Raw genomic sequence first — 15861 nt, 5'->3', positions numbered from 1 at the left:
TTAAACTCGTGATACCCGTCATCAGCCGCAGAAAGACAGACTCGCGCCGTTTCCGTTCGAACCCGGTCTGAGGCTCGTGTCTGTGCGGGACATGTCTGAAAAGGTGGAGATCGTTAGAGCTCTGGTGAACGCGCGTCTGACTGCGGCCGCGGAGGAGATCTGTGCGCTGTTTGAGAGGACGATAGCGGAGTATGAGGAGGAACTGTGTCGCTCCAAAGAGAACCAGAGGAACCACAGGAGGAGAACGCTCTGCTTCCGGCCCGGTGCGTGTCTGGGAAGGCTTCACTCATCTGTTGGTGTTGGTGGTGGTGGTGGTGGTGGTGGTTGTTGTGTTGTTGGTGGTGGTGTGGTGGTGTGGTTGTTGTTGTGGTGTTGTTGTTGTTGTTGTTGTTTGAATGCAAGTTTAGGTTTAGCCCGTGACCTTTGACCCTGAGCGCGTTCTGGAGTCTTGTTTTTTACTGGGAGGGTTGTGACGTCACTACACGGTCCACACACGATCATGACGTCATCATAAGGACCAACAATGACGTCATTAAACATAAGCAATAATACATAAATAAAATGACAAGGAAATAAAAGAAAGGCAAATACAAATATATAAATGTGTAAATAAATGTATACATCTATACATGGATTCCCACACACTGATTTATGCACTTTATTTTTTAACTTTTTTATGATAAAGCATGTAAATAAAAAAAAAATGGAATAAATAGAAAAATATAATACAGTTAGAAATGTAGGAAATGATAAATGTTGAAATATATATTCATTTAAGGTAAATGCATTTAAACAAGGATAAATGTTTAATAATTGTAAACAACAATATAAAAATGTCAAAAACAAGCTTATTTTTGCTTTTCATTGTTATTGCTTGTATTTATACATTATGACATGTAAGAATTTGGCCTTTTTATAAACCACTTTTCAGCACAAGTAATAAAGTTACCGGTCAGGTTCATGAAGTGTGTTCAGAGGGTCAGAGTTCAACCTTCGTCTTTAACACAACGGGCCGTCCATCATAAATCATAATTCAACATGATTTTTGTCTTTTTTTGCAGATGTCCAGCCTAAAGCGTCCACAGCGTTTGAATCCTGCACAAATCTGCCACAGGAAGTGAAACTGGAACAAGAGGAAGTGTGCATCAAACAGGAGGAGGAACTTGGTTACCCGTCGGTCGTGATTCAAGTCAGTGACGACGAGAACGAGGACAAATCCGCTCCCGTCGACTTCAGCGGCGAAGGCTGGTCCAAAACGCCCGAATCCACCGCCAGCAGCTCCACGCGTGCCAACGACACCACGGCTCAGACGAAATATGCCGCCGAGGCCTCCAAAGACCACCCCAAACCCAAACAGTACGTGTGCGCGGAGTGCGGGAAGACGTTCGGGTGGCGCGCGACGTGGCGGCGGCACATTACCACGCACTCGGACGCCAGCCCGTACACCTGCCCCGTCTGCAGCAAGAGGTTTCCACAGAAGAGCCACCTGGTCACGCACATGGTCACGCACACGGGCGAGAAACCCTTCAGTTGTCCAGAGTGCCACGCCCGATTCAGCCAGAAGCAGAACCTGGTGCGTCACATGATCACGCACAGCGGCGAGCGCTCGTACGGCTGCCCGGCGTGCGGGAAACTCTTCTCGCACAAACACTCGGTCCAGCTGCACATGCTCACGCACACGGGCGAGAAACCCTTCAGCTGTTCCCTGTGCCACTCCAGGTCAGTGAGGGAAAGCACACTACTCAAGTAAAAGTACAAAGTAGTGTCCAACAAATGACTCGAGTAAAAGTAAAAAAGTATTTGGGGAAAAGTTTACGAGAGTTTAAGAGAAACTTTCTGGACATAACATCTGACTTTCACTTTAAGTTTATGTTTTAGAAGGACAAAACATAAAAAAAAAGCACTACACTTTTACTACAGCATTTTTTGAACAAGTGATTCAAGTAAAACCAAATTATGAAATATATTCAAACTTCTTCCAAAACTGAATTCTTTATCTAAATCTCTACAATAATATTTTTCTGTGTGAAATACTTTTTACTCTTAAAGTATATTTCTAAACCAGTACTTTAAAACTTTTACATTTTCCTTTTTCCCCCCCAGTTTGAGAATTTTGTGATCATGTGACAGAGGTGATTCCACAGCTGTTACCCTAGCAACCAGACTGTAAACAAGAGCCAAACTCCACATCAATGACACAACAATTCTGATCCGACACAATAATACCATAAAACACCTTTATTTAGTCCAACCATGTGTCGCACACTGACGACATCACACTGACGACATCACACTGACGACATCACACTGACGACATCACACTGACGACATCACACTGACGACATCACACTGACGACATCACACTGACGACATCACAGAGGGATTCAGCTCCACTTCCTGTCATTTTAAACTCTTGAGTCTGACACATATTTCCCACAGAGACGATTCCACCAAACTATGTCACGATTAGAAGAAGTAGATTATTTGTGTTACTTATACTTTTACTCAAGTATGTCTTGTATCTGTACATTTACTCGAGTGTGTCTTGTATCTGTACTTTTACTTGAGTAACAAACCCGATGCTTTGTCTTTCTCCACCGCTGCAGGTTCACCAAGAAGCCGCACCTGAACAGACACATGAAGTGCTGTCACGACGGAGAGAAGCCTTTCAGCTGCTCGCTCTGCCAGAGGAGCTTCACGCAGAAGTTTGACCTGCAGAGACACATGAAGGTCCACACCAGGAGCAGGACGAGCGCTGAAGGTCCACACCAGGAGCAGGACCAACGCTGAAGGTCCACACCAGGAGCAGGATGAGTGCTGAAGGTCCACACCAGGAGCAGGATGAGCGCTGAAGGTCCACACAAGGAGGAGGACGAGCGCTGAAGGTCCACACAAGGAGCAGGACGAGCACTGAAGGTCCACACCAGGAGCAGGACCAACGCTGAAGGTCCACACCAGGAGCAGGATGAGTGCTGAAGGTCCACACCAGGAGCAGGATGAGCGCTGAAGGTCCACACAAGGAGGAGGGCGAGCGCTGAAGGTCCACACAAGGAGCAGGACGAGCACTGAAGGTCCACACAAGGAGCAGGACGAGCACTGAAGGTCCACACCAGGACCAACGCTGAAGGTCCACACCAGGACCAACGCTGAAGGTCCACACCAGGACCAACGCTGAAGGTCCACACCAGGACCAACACCAACGCTGAAGGTCCACACCAGGACCAACACCAACGCTGAAGGTCCACACCAGGAGCAGGACGAGCGCTGAAGGTCCACACCAGGAGCAGGACGAGCGCTGAAGGTCCACACCAGGAGCAGGACGAGCGCTGAAGGTCCACACCAGGAGCAGGACGAGCGCTGAAGGTCCACACCAGGAGCAGTACAAGCGCTGAAGGTCCACACCAGGAGCAGGACGAGCGCTGAAGGTCCACACCAGGAGCAGGACGAGCGCTGAAGGTCCACACCAGGAGCAGGACGAGCGCTGAAGGTCCACACAAGGAGGAGGACCAACGCTGAAAGTCCACACCAGGAGCAGGACAATCACTTTTTACATTTCAGTAAAAAAAATTGTAAAAGTGTTGAGTTTGTGGATTTAAATAAACAACTCAAATAGAAGCCGTGAATAATAAAACTATTCTAGTTCTAATTTTCTAGTGCTTGTTCTTGTTAGGTTTTGTTAGGGGTTGTTAGGGGTCGTTAGGGGTTGCGGGGTGACTGGAGCTTCACTCACTCACTAAGGGGCAGTTTACCTCAGAATAAGGTTTGTTGCCATTTCTCAATGAACAAAATTTACAGACATAGGAACTTGTCCTGGTGATTCATGCAACACAAACAACAAAACATTGAACACTGAATACTGACCAGCATGATCTGTACATAATAAAATCCAAAGTTGTGTAGTGCAATAGAAGTGACAGGTGCTTAGGAAGTATTCATGAGGGAAAGAAACTGTTCTTGTGGCGGGAGGTTCTGGTCCGAATGGACCGTAGCCTCCTGCTTGAGGGGAGTGGCCTCCTGCAGAGATGGAAGTCTGCCGATCACCTTCTCAGCAGAGGGCGCTCTAATATCTGTTGTCCCTGACTGTGGCTCCAGCGTACCACACGGTGATGGAGGAGGTGAGGATGGACTCAATGATGGCCGTGTAGAACTACATCATCATCTCAGGATCTGCAGGAAGTACATCTTTTGCTGGGCCTTCTTGATGACAAGCTGATGGTGGGCCCCCACTTGAGGTCCTGGGTGATGGTGTGTTCCCACTTGAGGTCCTGGGTGATGTGGGCTCCCACTTGAGGTCCTGGGTGATGGTGGGCTCCCACTTGAGGTCCTAGTGATGGTGTGTTCCCACTTGAGGTCCTGGGAGAAGGTGTTCCCACTTGAGGTCCTGGGTAATGGTGTGTTCCCACTTGAGGTCCTGGGTGATGGTGTCGTCCACAGACCTGTCGCTCTGGAACTCGCTCTGCTTTGTGTTTATTCATCATTAATTCCTTCATTCCTAATTAAGGAATGTCTGGAGCAGGAAGTGAAGCGACATGAACCAGCCGCTTGCTTTAGGGAACGTTTGTTTGACCGTTGTTCAAATCGGTTCAAATCATTATTAGCACTCGAGTTCTCCTGGTCATTAACACGTCATGATCTTCTGTTCCTCCCTCGGTTTATGACTGACCTATTGTTTCCTGTGAATCTGTCAAACATTTACCACAGAATTGCCCCTCGGACTAAACCAGGTCTAAACCAGGTCTAAACCAGGACCAGAGCAGGACCTGAGCAGGACCTGAGCAGGACTCTGTGGATACAAGGACTTTCTGAGGACACATTTTGGACCAGGATGAGATCTAAAGTGGATTTGACGCTTTTGGTTTTGGTCCTGAATCTTGGATCAGTTTTGAGTCAAACCCGTGAGTTTAAAATGATATAATTTTACTTTTACTGTCTTTTCTCCTCATGCAGTTGTTTACATTTAAATATCTTAAGGTCTATGATGATGTGTAGAGTCTAAATGTTCCACAGCGCGACATTAAACAACAACATACACGTCAGATCCGTGGAGAGGCGATGTTTGTGGAGTTATTTTCAGCAATAAAAACACTAAAAAACAACTCATAGTTCAGCTCGAGTTTTGTAAATGTTGTAAAGTCACGATTATCTAATGTGAGCGTCATAAACGGCCAATGATCTGATGAACTCTGATGTAAATGTGGACCAGGTCTAAACCAGGTCTAAACCAGGACTAAACCAGGTCCAAACCAGGTTTAAACCAGGTCTAAACCAGGTTTAAACCAGGTCTAAACCAGGTTTAAACCAGGTCTAAATCAGGACTAAACCAGGTCTAAACCAGGACTAAACCAGGTCTAAACCAGGTCTAGCCCAGGACTAAACCAGGTCTAAACCAGGACTAAACCAGGACTAAACCAGGTCTAAACCAGGTCTAAACCAGGACTAAACCAGGTCCAAACCGGGTCTATACCAGGTCTAAATCAGGACTAAACCAGGACTAAACCAGGAGTGAACCAGCACTAAACCAGGTCTGAACCAGGTCTAAACCCTCGTTCTCTCGTTCCAGTCCTGGCTGGCTCTGGTTCTCAGACTCTCCCTCAGTGGCTCACTGGGATCATCGCTGTCGTCGGGTTTCTCTTCCTCACTTTCCTCATCTTCATCATCAAACGAGCCTGGTGCGAGAAACCCAAAAGGTAACCACTCTGCCACGAGGAACAGAACCCACAACCTCCTCACTCACAGGCAGGATAACCACTCTTCGCAGTCGTCATCCCCGTGTAAAGCGATCGTTTGCTCTAAGTAGCTCATGAATACGTTCCATCTCTTGCATGTTCCGTTCATATAAACATGTAATGCAAAAATGTAACATTATTACTGTATAGAGGGCCAAAAACACAAAGTGGGCGGAGCCCACTAAAAATTAACAAAAGTACCCGTCAGGGACCCACACCATTATGTAGGAAAGCGCTTTCCGAAAATATAGAGTTTATGATATTTGAAAAATGGGAAACATTGTTTTCACATCAGAATATTATTCTTCTTGGGACAAGGGACAAACCTCCCTATTTTTCACCCAGTGAACATTGACGAAAAGTCACAAATTTCGCACACCTCTAAAAATCGTGCCTCTACATTCTGGCTATCTCCTTTTTCTAAAATAAAAAAAATTGGCGCGTCAGCGCCCCCAAATGTACAAAAAATGCATTGAGAGATATGAAATGGCCCAAAAAAATCTGATCGTAGAATCATGAAATTTGGCGCAGAGGTGACCAGAGAAGTAAAAAATATTATTACGGCAACGCTGTCCGCCCAACCAAATGTCGGCCATATTGGATCAAAATTTGCTAAGCATGACTCGGGAGTTTTTCCAAATGTCATACTTTTACCAACTCGTTGGCCAGAAAAAGCTGAAATTTGGTGAAAATGATGTTTGAGGAGACATCAAAAGTTATCTAAATTACTTTGTTACCTGTCACGTGCTCTGTGCGACGAAGCCGCAAACTCTAGCTAGGATTTCAGAAATTTCCCAAATTTTAAATTTGCTGCGGCGGCGAGAGTGGCCTCCTGCCTGAGGGGAGTGGCCTCCTGCCTAAGGGGAGTGGCCTCTCATCCCAGGTCCTACAGAGATGGAAGGTGGGGTAGGAGCATGGGGAGGAGGGGTGAATGATTGACCTCATTAGGTGATTAAAATGTGCTGAAGTGACACAATCTTTAACCAGGTCTAGATTAAAATGCTTCACAGGTTTGTATAAAGTCTGGCGGTAATGCAACACTTGGATGCCAACCGCCATAAAACAACAACAACAACAACAACAACAACTATGATTTAGTTCAGATCATTTTAGGTTTATATTTTAGTTCCTTACAACATCACACTAGTAAATTCCTCGAATGTTGCCAAGCGACCATGTTGTTAGACAAAAACCTACGAATAAAGAAATATGCCTTTATTTTTGTTGAGTTTGTTTAAAGTGTGTGAGATGTCGTCATGTTGTTGTTGTTGTTGTTGTTGTTGTTGTTTTATGGCGGTTGGCATCCAAGCGTTGCATTACCGCCAGACTTTATTCTTTCGACTTCATCTTTCATTCTTTCGACTTCATCTTTCAGAGTGTCCTTCTTTGATGTTCAGCGCTTCCGCCGCACAGCTTTATTCTTTGGGCTTCATTCTTTAGGCTTTGATACTTCCACTGATGTTGTTGCTTGGTATCTTTCAGAGTCCGACCGGCTTTAGTCCAGGCCGCACAGCTTTATTCTTTAGGCTCCATTCTTCAGGCTATGGCGTACGCCCATATGTTCTGCCGCCCCTGCGTTGCTTCAAGTGCCAGCGCTTTGGGCATATTGCAGCGGTCTGTAGAGGGAAGCAGAAGTGTGGTAAATGTGCAGGAGACCACGAGTATGGGAAGTGTGACGACGGAGCAAAACTCAAGTGCTGTAACTGTGGGGGAGAGCATAGCTCTGCCTACGGGGGATGCGTGTTCAGCAAGAGGGCTGCTTGAGAGCCTCTCAAGGCATATCCTACGCGGATGCGGTCAAGAAGGTGTCTGGTAGTCAGGTGACGGTGGATGCAGTGGGGGCTGCCAGTGCTGCTGGTGTCCTAGGCGACAGGGGAGGGGGCAGCGTTGCCCGCAGCCAGGGGGAGGTCCCCACTGGGATGCCCGTGAGTGTGGCTTCCACGGGCAGAGGCCCTGTGGGTGCGGAGGATGTACTGGTTGTGAAGAGGAAAGATTTCTTCCTCTTTATAGTGGAAGTGATTAACTGTACTGGGCAAACCAAGAAGAGATCCGAAAAGACTAAGATCATCGCTAAGGCTGCAGGGAAGTACTTTGGAGCTGGGGGCCCCGAGTGGACGGAGATAGAGGATGCGCTGCGGGAGGGCGCCCTGCCCCATTCTGGCAGTGGGAGTGGGGGGGCTCCCGATGCGCCGTCAGGTTCCGGGGGCTCATAATGGCGGTGGTTGTCTTGCAATGGAATGCGCGTAGTCTTCGTGCTAATGGCCAGGAATTTAAGCATTTTGTCTCTACCTTGTTGAACAAGCCTCACGTTATGTGCGTGCAGGAGACTTGGTTACGACCTAGGTGGGGTTTTGGGATACAAGGGTATGTGTGTGTTAGGAATGATAGGGAGCAGGGTAGAGGCGGAGGTGTGGCTGTGTTTGTCCGAGATGACCTAAATTACGTTGTTGTCAGTGTGAGTAAAGCGCCGGAGGCCCTGGCGGTGAGGGTCTGGCTGGGTGGTGAAGCTGTTACTGTGGTTAACCTTTATAATCCGTGTGGTGAGTTAACGCTAGAGTCCTTACATAGTATCGGTAAGGATGTTCGGGGAAAGGCCGTGTGGTGTGGGGATTTTAATGCGCATAGCGCTTTGTGGGGCGGTAGTGGTACCGATAGGTATGGGCAGGTGGTAGAGGGTTTTATCAATCAAAGGGAGTTGGTTTGTCTGAATGATGGGGGTGGGACCCGCTATGATATGGGGACCGGTGCGGAAAGTGCAATAGATCTTACACTTGTGTCCAAGGAGTTAGCTGGTGTTTGTAGTTGGGAGGTTCTTGGTAATCTTTCTTTTGGTAGCGATCACTATCTAGTCCGCACCGTGATTGGCTTTGGGAGCTGTGTGGTCAGGGGGACGAGGATCCAGAGGTGGCAGTTGGCAAGGGGTTGACTGGGGGGCTTTCCTGAGGAAAGCTGATGATGGTTCTAGGGTTCTGCAGGAAGGAGGATTGACTCAGGTGGATGATCTCAATAGTGCAATTGTCTCGCTCATCACGCAGTCAGCGGTAGGCACGATTCCTAAGAGTGGTGGTAGTGGACATAGGAAGCGGGTGCCGTGGTGGACTGAAGCATGTGGTCATGCTGTTAGGGCGAGAAATGCGGCGTTTCGCCGGCTAAGGGTTGCCCACACTGAGGGTGCCCTCATTGACTACAAGAGGGCCCGCGCTGTTGTGCGGAAAACTGTGAGAACGGCCAAGAGTGCCTATTGGAGGCGGTATTGTTCCAAAATTGGGAGAGAAACGCGTCTCGGGGATGTTTGGGGGATGATTAAGCGGATGCATGGGGTTGAGCGCCGTCATGGGACCCCGGTCCTAATACTGAATGGTGTTGAAGCAGTCAGCGACGTTGACAAAGCTGAACTGTTGGCCAGCACCTTTGTGTCGGTGCACAGCTCTGACAATCTCTCACCTGCGGAAAGGCACTACAGGGAGAGTACTTTGGCCCAGAATTCTGAGCTGATTGGGCACCAGCCTTCGACTCAAGATGACCTTGACCTTCCGTTTAGTTTGTTTGAGCTAAGGAGAGCACTTTCTAAGGCGAAACAGACAGCCCCGGGTAAAGATGAGGTGTGCTATGACATGCTCTCTCATTTGACTGATGACACGCTTGGGCTAGTCCTGGGTCTTTTCAACCGTGTTTGGGATTCAGGTTGTGTTCCATCTGCGTGGAAACAGTCTACGGTGGTGCCGGTTCTGAAGCCGGGTAGGCCAGCGTCTGACCCTTCAAGTTATAGGCCGATTGCCTTGACGTCGCAGCTCGGGAAAACGATGGAGCGCATGGTTACCGAGCGGTTGGATTACTTCTTGGAGAGTCAGGGTTTGCTTCCCGCGCACCAGAGTGGTTTCCGTAGGGGCAGGAACACTATGGATTCCGTGTTGTGTTTGGAATCTGATATCCAGCTGGCCAGGGCTCAGAAAGAAAAGGTTATTGCGGTGCTCTTTGATGTGGAGAAGGCGTACGATATGGTTTGGAAGGATGGGCTCCTCATTAAGCTGCGGAAGTGTGGTGTGAAGGGTAAACTGTTTAACTGGGTCCGGAGCTTTCTGTCTGGCCGGCGTATCCAAACCAGAGTGGGCGCTGCTTACTCTGGGGTCTATGGGGTGGAGAATGGGATCCCGCAGGGGAGTGTGTGTAGCCCTATCTTGTTCAATGTTATGATTAAGGACATCTTTGACGACGTGGATGGGTCTGTTGGGAGGAGCCTTTATGCTGACGATGGCGCTCTATGGGTGAGAGGGAGGAATCTCCGGTTTTACGAGGCGAAACTGCAAAGGGCAATACAGCAGGTGGAGCAGTGGACCCTGAAGTGGGGGTTTAAACTGTCCGTACGGAAGTCTCAAGTGATCTGTTTCTTCAATGGACATAGGGACGTCTCCCTTCGACTGCATGGGCAGGTGCTCGAACAGGTCAGGGAGGTGAGGTTCTTGGGGGTCACCTTTGACGAGAGGCTTAGTTGGCGTCGGCACATTGATGAGGTCAGTGGTAAATGCAAAAGGGTGAATAACTTGCTTCGTTGTCTATCCGGCCAGGACTGGGGGGCCAGCAGAAGGTCGCTCCTGGGTATTTATCGGGCCGTCATGAGGGCGGCTATTGATTATGGCTGTATAGCCTACATGTCTGCGGCTGAGACTAACTTAAAGAAGCTTGATGTGGAGCAAGCCCAGGCCTTGCGCATCTGCTGTAGGGCTTTTAGGACCTCCCCTGTCTCGGCGCTGCAGGTTGAGTTGGGGGAATTGCCGTTACGGCTCCGGAGGCTAGAACTTCTGTTGGCTTACTGGGTGAATGTGCAAGGTCATACGAGCTCTCACCCGGTGAGGGACTTTCTCAGGGTTGATGGGGGGCAGAGTGAGGCTGGCGGTATGATTTTCAGCCAGGTAGGAAATGCGAAGGCGCGGCTTGCGGGGGTTGGTGATCTGCGTGTGAGCCCGTCGGTGGCTTTGTCTGCTATAGCTCCGTGGAAGTTTGTCCCGGCTCCTGTTGATGTTAGCTTGCATGGCAAGCTTAGAGGAGTCGCTGGGAGGGCACCGCAGTTTGCCGTTCAAGCGCTCATCGATAAGCACTCAGGTGATGTGTTTATTTATACCGACGGGTCTAGGGATCCTGAGAGTGGGCGTACTGGCGCCGCTTATTTTGTGCCTGACCTGGGGCTAGCGGTCAAAAAGAGGTTGACAGATCGCCTTTCTGTTTTCACGTCGGAACTTATAGCGATACGGTTGGCGTTGGAATGGGCGGAATCTGCTTTGCAGTGTTGCGGCATTGTGGTGGCCTCTGACAGCCTTTCTGCATTGCAAAGCATTAAATCTGGGAAATCGGATTGCAGACAGGATGTGTTGAATGGCATCTTCTGTCTGATGCTCTCCCTGTCCAGGAAGGATGTGAGGGTTTCCTTCATTTGGGTCCCTGCGCATGTGGGGGTGGATGGTAACGAAATGGCTGATGCACTGGCTAAACGTTCCCTTCGGCGGCCATCAATTGATGTGGCGGTTGAGTTAAGCAAATCTGAAATCAAGCCTGTTATCAAGAGTCATGTGGTCGGCCTTTGGCAGGAATTTTGGAGCCACTGTGTTACTGGACGGCATCTCTATCACATACAGGGTAGTGTGGGTCCTTGCGGGTCTATGGGCAGGAACGCGTGGGAGGAAAGGGCCTTCGCCCGCATGAGGATTGGCCATACTGGACTCAATTGGTCACTGAGTAGGATAGGCAAACATCCGACCGGTCTGTGTGGTCACTGTCGGGTGCCAGAGACTGTCGAGCATGTGCTGATTTGCTGTGAGGCTTATGATAGGGAAAGGGCCGGGTTGGCCTTGTGGTTTCGGAATAATGGGCGGGAGTTCAATCTGCGGAACGTTCTGGCGATCCAGTCACAGGGTTTGTGTCAGGCTGTGGTTGCTTACTTATGTAGCACAGGGCTGGGTAAACGTTTATAGAGGTGGGGGGTGTTGGAGCCGAGGATGAGGAGCAAGAGGATGTTCTAACGCGCTTGGACTTCATGGGCCTAGAAACGCCAAAGTGATGGAAGAAGGACTTCTAAAGGATAAAACGACAAAGACGTCCCATGACCTCATGGGCTTTGTAAAACAACAAAGACGTCCCATGATCTCATGGGCTTTGTACTTCCAAAGCACCGAACGTCAAAGAGGGCGAGGAAGGTGAAGAAGAGTCTCCCTGGAATAAAGCCGGTTGGTCTCTGACACAACAACTATTCTAGTCACAAAAACACATCATGACCTCATGGGCTTTGTAACGCCAAAGCGATGGGAGGAGTACTTTTACGGACTACGACAGAGTCTGAGGACTACGAAACGTCTGAGGAATAAAGTCTGGCGGTAATGCAACACTCGGATGCCAACCGCCATAAAACAACAACAACAACAACAACAACAGCTTTGATATTTCAACTGATGTCGCTGCTTGGTAGCCGTGCATCTACGAGACTGGGCGAGGACAGGAGACCACCCCCACCCCCATTTCCTCACTCCGATCACTCTCATTCCCCAAAAGCAAACCCCCATCACTCCGACTTCCATTCAGCGCCTTTAGCCTGTTTTCTATATCAGCCCAATCAAGCTCCCCCGCTCCAAGGAACCTCCCTGCAGCTCTAGCAATGATCCTGATCCTCTCAGCTCTGCCTTGAGTCCGAGCAGCACAGTCCACAACATCCACCATAAAGAGCACAAAATCCTCTCTGTCCACAACCAGGGCATTCTCACCAATTCTGGAACCTGCACACTTGGGACCTCCACACCAGGGGCCTCCACACTTCTTGGGAGCCACGCTGGCTTCCCTCACCTCGCTCTGGCCGGGAGCAGCGCTGGCTCCTCTCTCGGGAACAGCGCTGGCTTCTCTCTCTGTATTTACTCTAACCTCGTTACCTGAAACGTTCTTGACCGCATCTGCATAGGATATACCTTGAGAGACCTTAATTTTCTGCACCTCCGCAGCTCTTTTGCTAAACTTGCATCCCCCGTAGGCAGAGCTATGTTCTTCCCCACAGTTACAGCACTTCAGTTTTGCTCCTACGTCACACTTCCCATACTCATGATCTCCTGCACATTTATCACATCTCTGCTTCCCTCTGCAGACTGCTGAAATATGCATAAAGCGCTGGCACTTAAAGCAACGCAGGGGTGGCGGAACATATGGCCTAACGCCATAGCACACAAACCCAATGAACATCTTACTAGGCAGGCACCTCCCTTCAAGTGTTACCATTACCGGCAAGCTGTCACATCTTACCCCAGACCGGGTCACCTTCAACCGCCTAGCGTCCACCACCTTAGCTCCAGTCAAATTCTCCTTAACTTCATCCACAGACGTCGCCGTAGGGACGCCTACGATAACTCCTCTGACCGTGTTTCATTCAGCATCAGACACAAGAATGTCCTTTCCACCCAGACGTGTAGTTCCAATCGCCTTCCGTTGCTGAGCCGCGTCCTTGCACACGACCAGCAGCGAGCCATCTCTAAGGACACTCGCACGCTTAATCACTCCCACAGCTTCAATTAGGCTCTTTGACAATGCCTCTGGATTCCACTCCTTAAAGGATGCACTATCCTGTGCAAGCTTTATGATCACCTTACACTCTCTGCCCTCACCCCCGATATCAATAGTTTCAGCTTCATCCTGCTGCTCAGTCCCAGAACTCTAGGGCGAGCTAAGGGACTTTTTACGTTTCCGGGCACCAGCAGCGAGAAAAGGCTGCTCCTCCTCGCCATCCAGGACGCCACCTACCATCGATCCACTTTCCTCCGCCATCTCCTGTCTCTCCAGACCGGCCACAGCACAGACCCGACTCTTCTTTTTCTTCGTCCTCACCAGGCTGGCCAGGGACCCTGGAGTGTATTCCCCAAACATCCCAGCGCGTGTCAATGGTCCTGCATTTATACAATTCTTCTTCTTCTTTTTCTTCGCCTTTGGCATTAGTTGTTGTTTGTTGTGTGTTGTGAGATGTCGCCATGATTCAGAACTATCATTTTAATTACAACAGTAACCATGGTGACAGGCACTTCAAAGCCACACTCTGGAGTTTCTCATAAACTGTGTCTGATCTGTTTTTACAGAGACATCATGGACCTGGAGTCGACAAAAGAGAACGAGTACGTGACACAAAACGCCAGCGAGTTTCTCCGACGGTAACGACCAGTGTTTAAACACGTTCTACTGCTGCACCAGGGTCTCCAGCTCCTCCCACCAGTGTCTGAGGGGTTGGAGCCTTGTAACCAGGAGCTCGAGGGTTTGAGCCCCAGGACACAAGTGTCACTTCTAAATTCTGTTGTTGGTGTGTTTTCTGCAGAAACAGTGGTGAACTGAAAACCTACACAAACCTGGGTCTGGAAAGACATGAGGACAGAGTCACGCACATGTGACCTGAACGCAGCGATCTGACTGGACGAGGCCGCAGCTGCTCCACCAATCACCACTCCTACACCCTTAGCATTCTTAGCATCTTTAGCATCCTTAGCATCTTTAGCATCTTTAACATCTTTAACCCATCAAACACATTTATCACATTTATCACATTAAACACATTTATCACATTAAACACATTCACTTATGACATTTTTTATGATTTTCTCATTTTGACTTTATTTGTTGTATTTATACCTGCCATACATATAAATGATAGTTTTACTCTAATCGAGCAGGTATTTGTGGAGAAAACATTGAAACATCTGTAGAAATTACAGGAAGTGACATCACCCCTGGGACAATCATACAGGAAGTGACATCACACCAGGGACAATCATAAAGGAAGTGACATCACACCAGGGACACTCATAGGAAGTGACATCACACCAGGGACACTCATACAGGAAGTGACATCACACCAGGGACAATCATACAGGAAGTGACATCACACCATTCATTCCAGTCAAAGTTTATGCAGAATTTACACAAACCTTTTTGACTCTAAACATTTCTTTTTTTTCTTAATCGTCAAAAAAAAAAAATAATGAAAATAAAGACATTAGTCGTTGGTTGCCGGTTGATTTCCTCGTGTGATGTCATCAATTACAAGCAGTAAGTAAAATTATAACCCTAACATTTTAGTTCGATGAGTCGTCCGGCCTGTAGGGGGCACTTTAAACACCTTAAACACATTTAACATTTATAAGACTTTCTCTAAATTAAAAACACTCGATCTTCAAATCACAAATGTATTCATATTCGCTTATTCAATCACTTTCAATTAAAAACTCTTTATACCAAACACATGGCTCATTATTTGTATTTAGTTAACTAATGTTACTTTATTGAGAATCTTAATTAGGTTTAACTTTATCCGAACCATAACGACCATAACGACTGTAACCATAACGACTGTAACCATAACGACTGTAACCATAACGACTATAACGACTGTAACCATAACGACTGTAACCATAACGACTGTAACCATAACGAACATAACAACTGTAACCATAATGACTATAACGACTGTAACCATAACAACCATAACGACTGTAACCATAATAACCATAACGACTGTAACAATAACGACCATAACGACTGTAACCATAACGAACATAACGATTGTAACCATAACGACTAACGACTGTGAGTGTGCGGGGGGATGAGTGTGTGGGGGGTGAGTGTGTGGGGGGATGAGTGTGTGGGGGGATGAGTGTGTGGGGGGTGAGTGTGTGGGGGGATGAGTGTGTGGGGGGATGAGTGTGTGGGGGGATGAGTGTGTGGGGGGGTGAGTGTGTGGGGGGTGAGTGTGTGGGGGGTGAGTGTGTGGGGGGTGAGTGTGGGGGGAACAGGCTCGTGTCAATCAAACCACATTCACTCTTTTACTTCATGTTATGCTCTGTAAGTGCTTTTATTACTCAATTTTAGAGCTAACTACAAGTCTGTGCAGAGACCGTTGCTGCTGTTTTACAATACTGAGGAGTCTCTACTGCTTCTCTCTGGAACGGGCCATGGAGTCTCTGCCGCTTCTCTCTGGAACGGCCATGGAGTCTCGACAGCTTCTTTCTGGAACGGGCCGCGGAGTCTCGACCGCTTCTCTCTGGAACGGGCCGTGGAGTCTCTGCCGCTTCTCTCTGGAACGGGCCGTGGAGTCTCTACCGCTTCTCTCTGGAACGGGCCGTGG

At 48.5% G+C, this 15861-nt stretch overlaps 2 protein-coding genes across 3 annotated transcripts; both read left to right on the top strand.

Moving 5' to 3' along the window:
• The first annotated feature begins 76 nt into the window (after positions 1–76).
• On the top strand, positions 77–3567 carry LOC140353392 (uncharacterized). 2 transcript variants are annotated; one of them, XM_072437940.1, is made up of 4 exons: positions 77–263; positions 1062–1719; positions 2607–2792; positions 2855–3567. In XM_072437940.1, exons 1-3 carry the CDS (start codon positions 92–94, stop codon positions 2788–2790), a joined length of 1014 nt encoding a protein of 337 aa, XP_072294041.1. In that variant the 5' UTR covers positions 77–91; the 3' UTR covers positions 2791–2792; positions 2855–3567. The 2 variants fall into 2 exon arrangements, with proteins under 2 accessions (XP_072294041.1, XP_072294040.1); XM_072437939.1 differs by having other exon boundaries at positions 2607–3563.
• Positions 3568–4736: 1169 nt separating this feature from the next.
• Positions 4737–14141, top strand: LOC140353976 (proximal tubules-expressed gene protein-like). The gene is made up of 4 exons (XM_072438775.1): positions 4737–4895; positions 5561–5687; positions 13826–13897; positions 14059–14141. The coding sequence occupies exons 1-4, from the start codon at positions 4826–4828 to the stop codon at positions 14129–14131; spliced, it is 342 nt and encodes a 113-aa protein (XP_072294876.1). The 5' UTR covers positions 4737–4825; the 3' UTR covers positions 14132–14141.
• Positions 14142–15861: the final 1720 nt, after the last annotated feature.

This window comes from Eucyclogobius newberryi, unplaced genomic scaffold (genome assembly GCF_026437365.1).
Source record: "Eucyclogobius newberryi isolate DKJ021-1_F unplaced genomic scaffold, fEucNew1.0.hap1 SCAF_9, whole genome shotgun sequence".
In the NCBI taxonomy this organism is placed as follows: domain Eukaryota; kingdom Metazoa; phylum Chordata; class Actinopteri; order Gobiiformes; family Gobiidae; genus Eucyclogobius; species Eucyclogobius newberryi.
Note: the sequence above shows the minus strand (reverse complement) of the source record. Positions and strands in the feature narration are given on the sequence as shown.

Bases quoted from the DNA above. Each gene is read 5' to 3' on its own strand.
- LOC140353976 (XM_072438775.1), top strand. From the start codon at position 4,826: ATGAGATCTAAAGTGGATTTGACGCTTTTGGTTTTGGTCCTGAATCTT. The intron at 4,896-5,560 runs GTGAGTTTAAAA...CTCTCGTTCCAG, and splicing joins ATCAGTTTTGAGTCAAACCC to TCCTGGCTGGCTCTGGTTCT. The intron at 5,688-13,825 runs GTAACCACTCTG...CTGTTTTTACAG, and splicing joins TGGTGCGAGAAACCCAAAAG to AGACATCATGGACCTGGAGT.
- LOC140353392 (XM_072437940.1), top strand. From the start codon at position 92: ATGTCTGAAAAGGTGGAGATCGTTAGAGCTCTGGTGAACGCGCGTCTG. The intron at 264-1,061 runs GTGCGTGTCTGG...CTTTTTTTGCAG, and splicing joins AACGCTCTGCTTCCGGCCCG to ATGTCCAGCCTAAAGCGTCC. The intron at 1,720-2,606 runs GTCAGTGAGGGA...CCACCGCTGCAG, and splicing joins TGTTCCCTGTGCCACTCCAG to GTTCACCAAGAAGCCGCACC.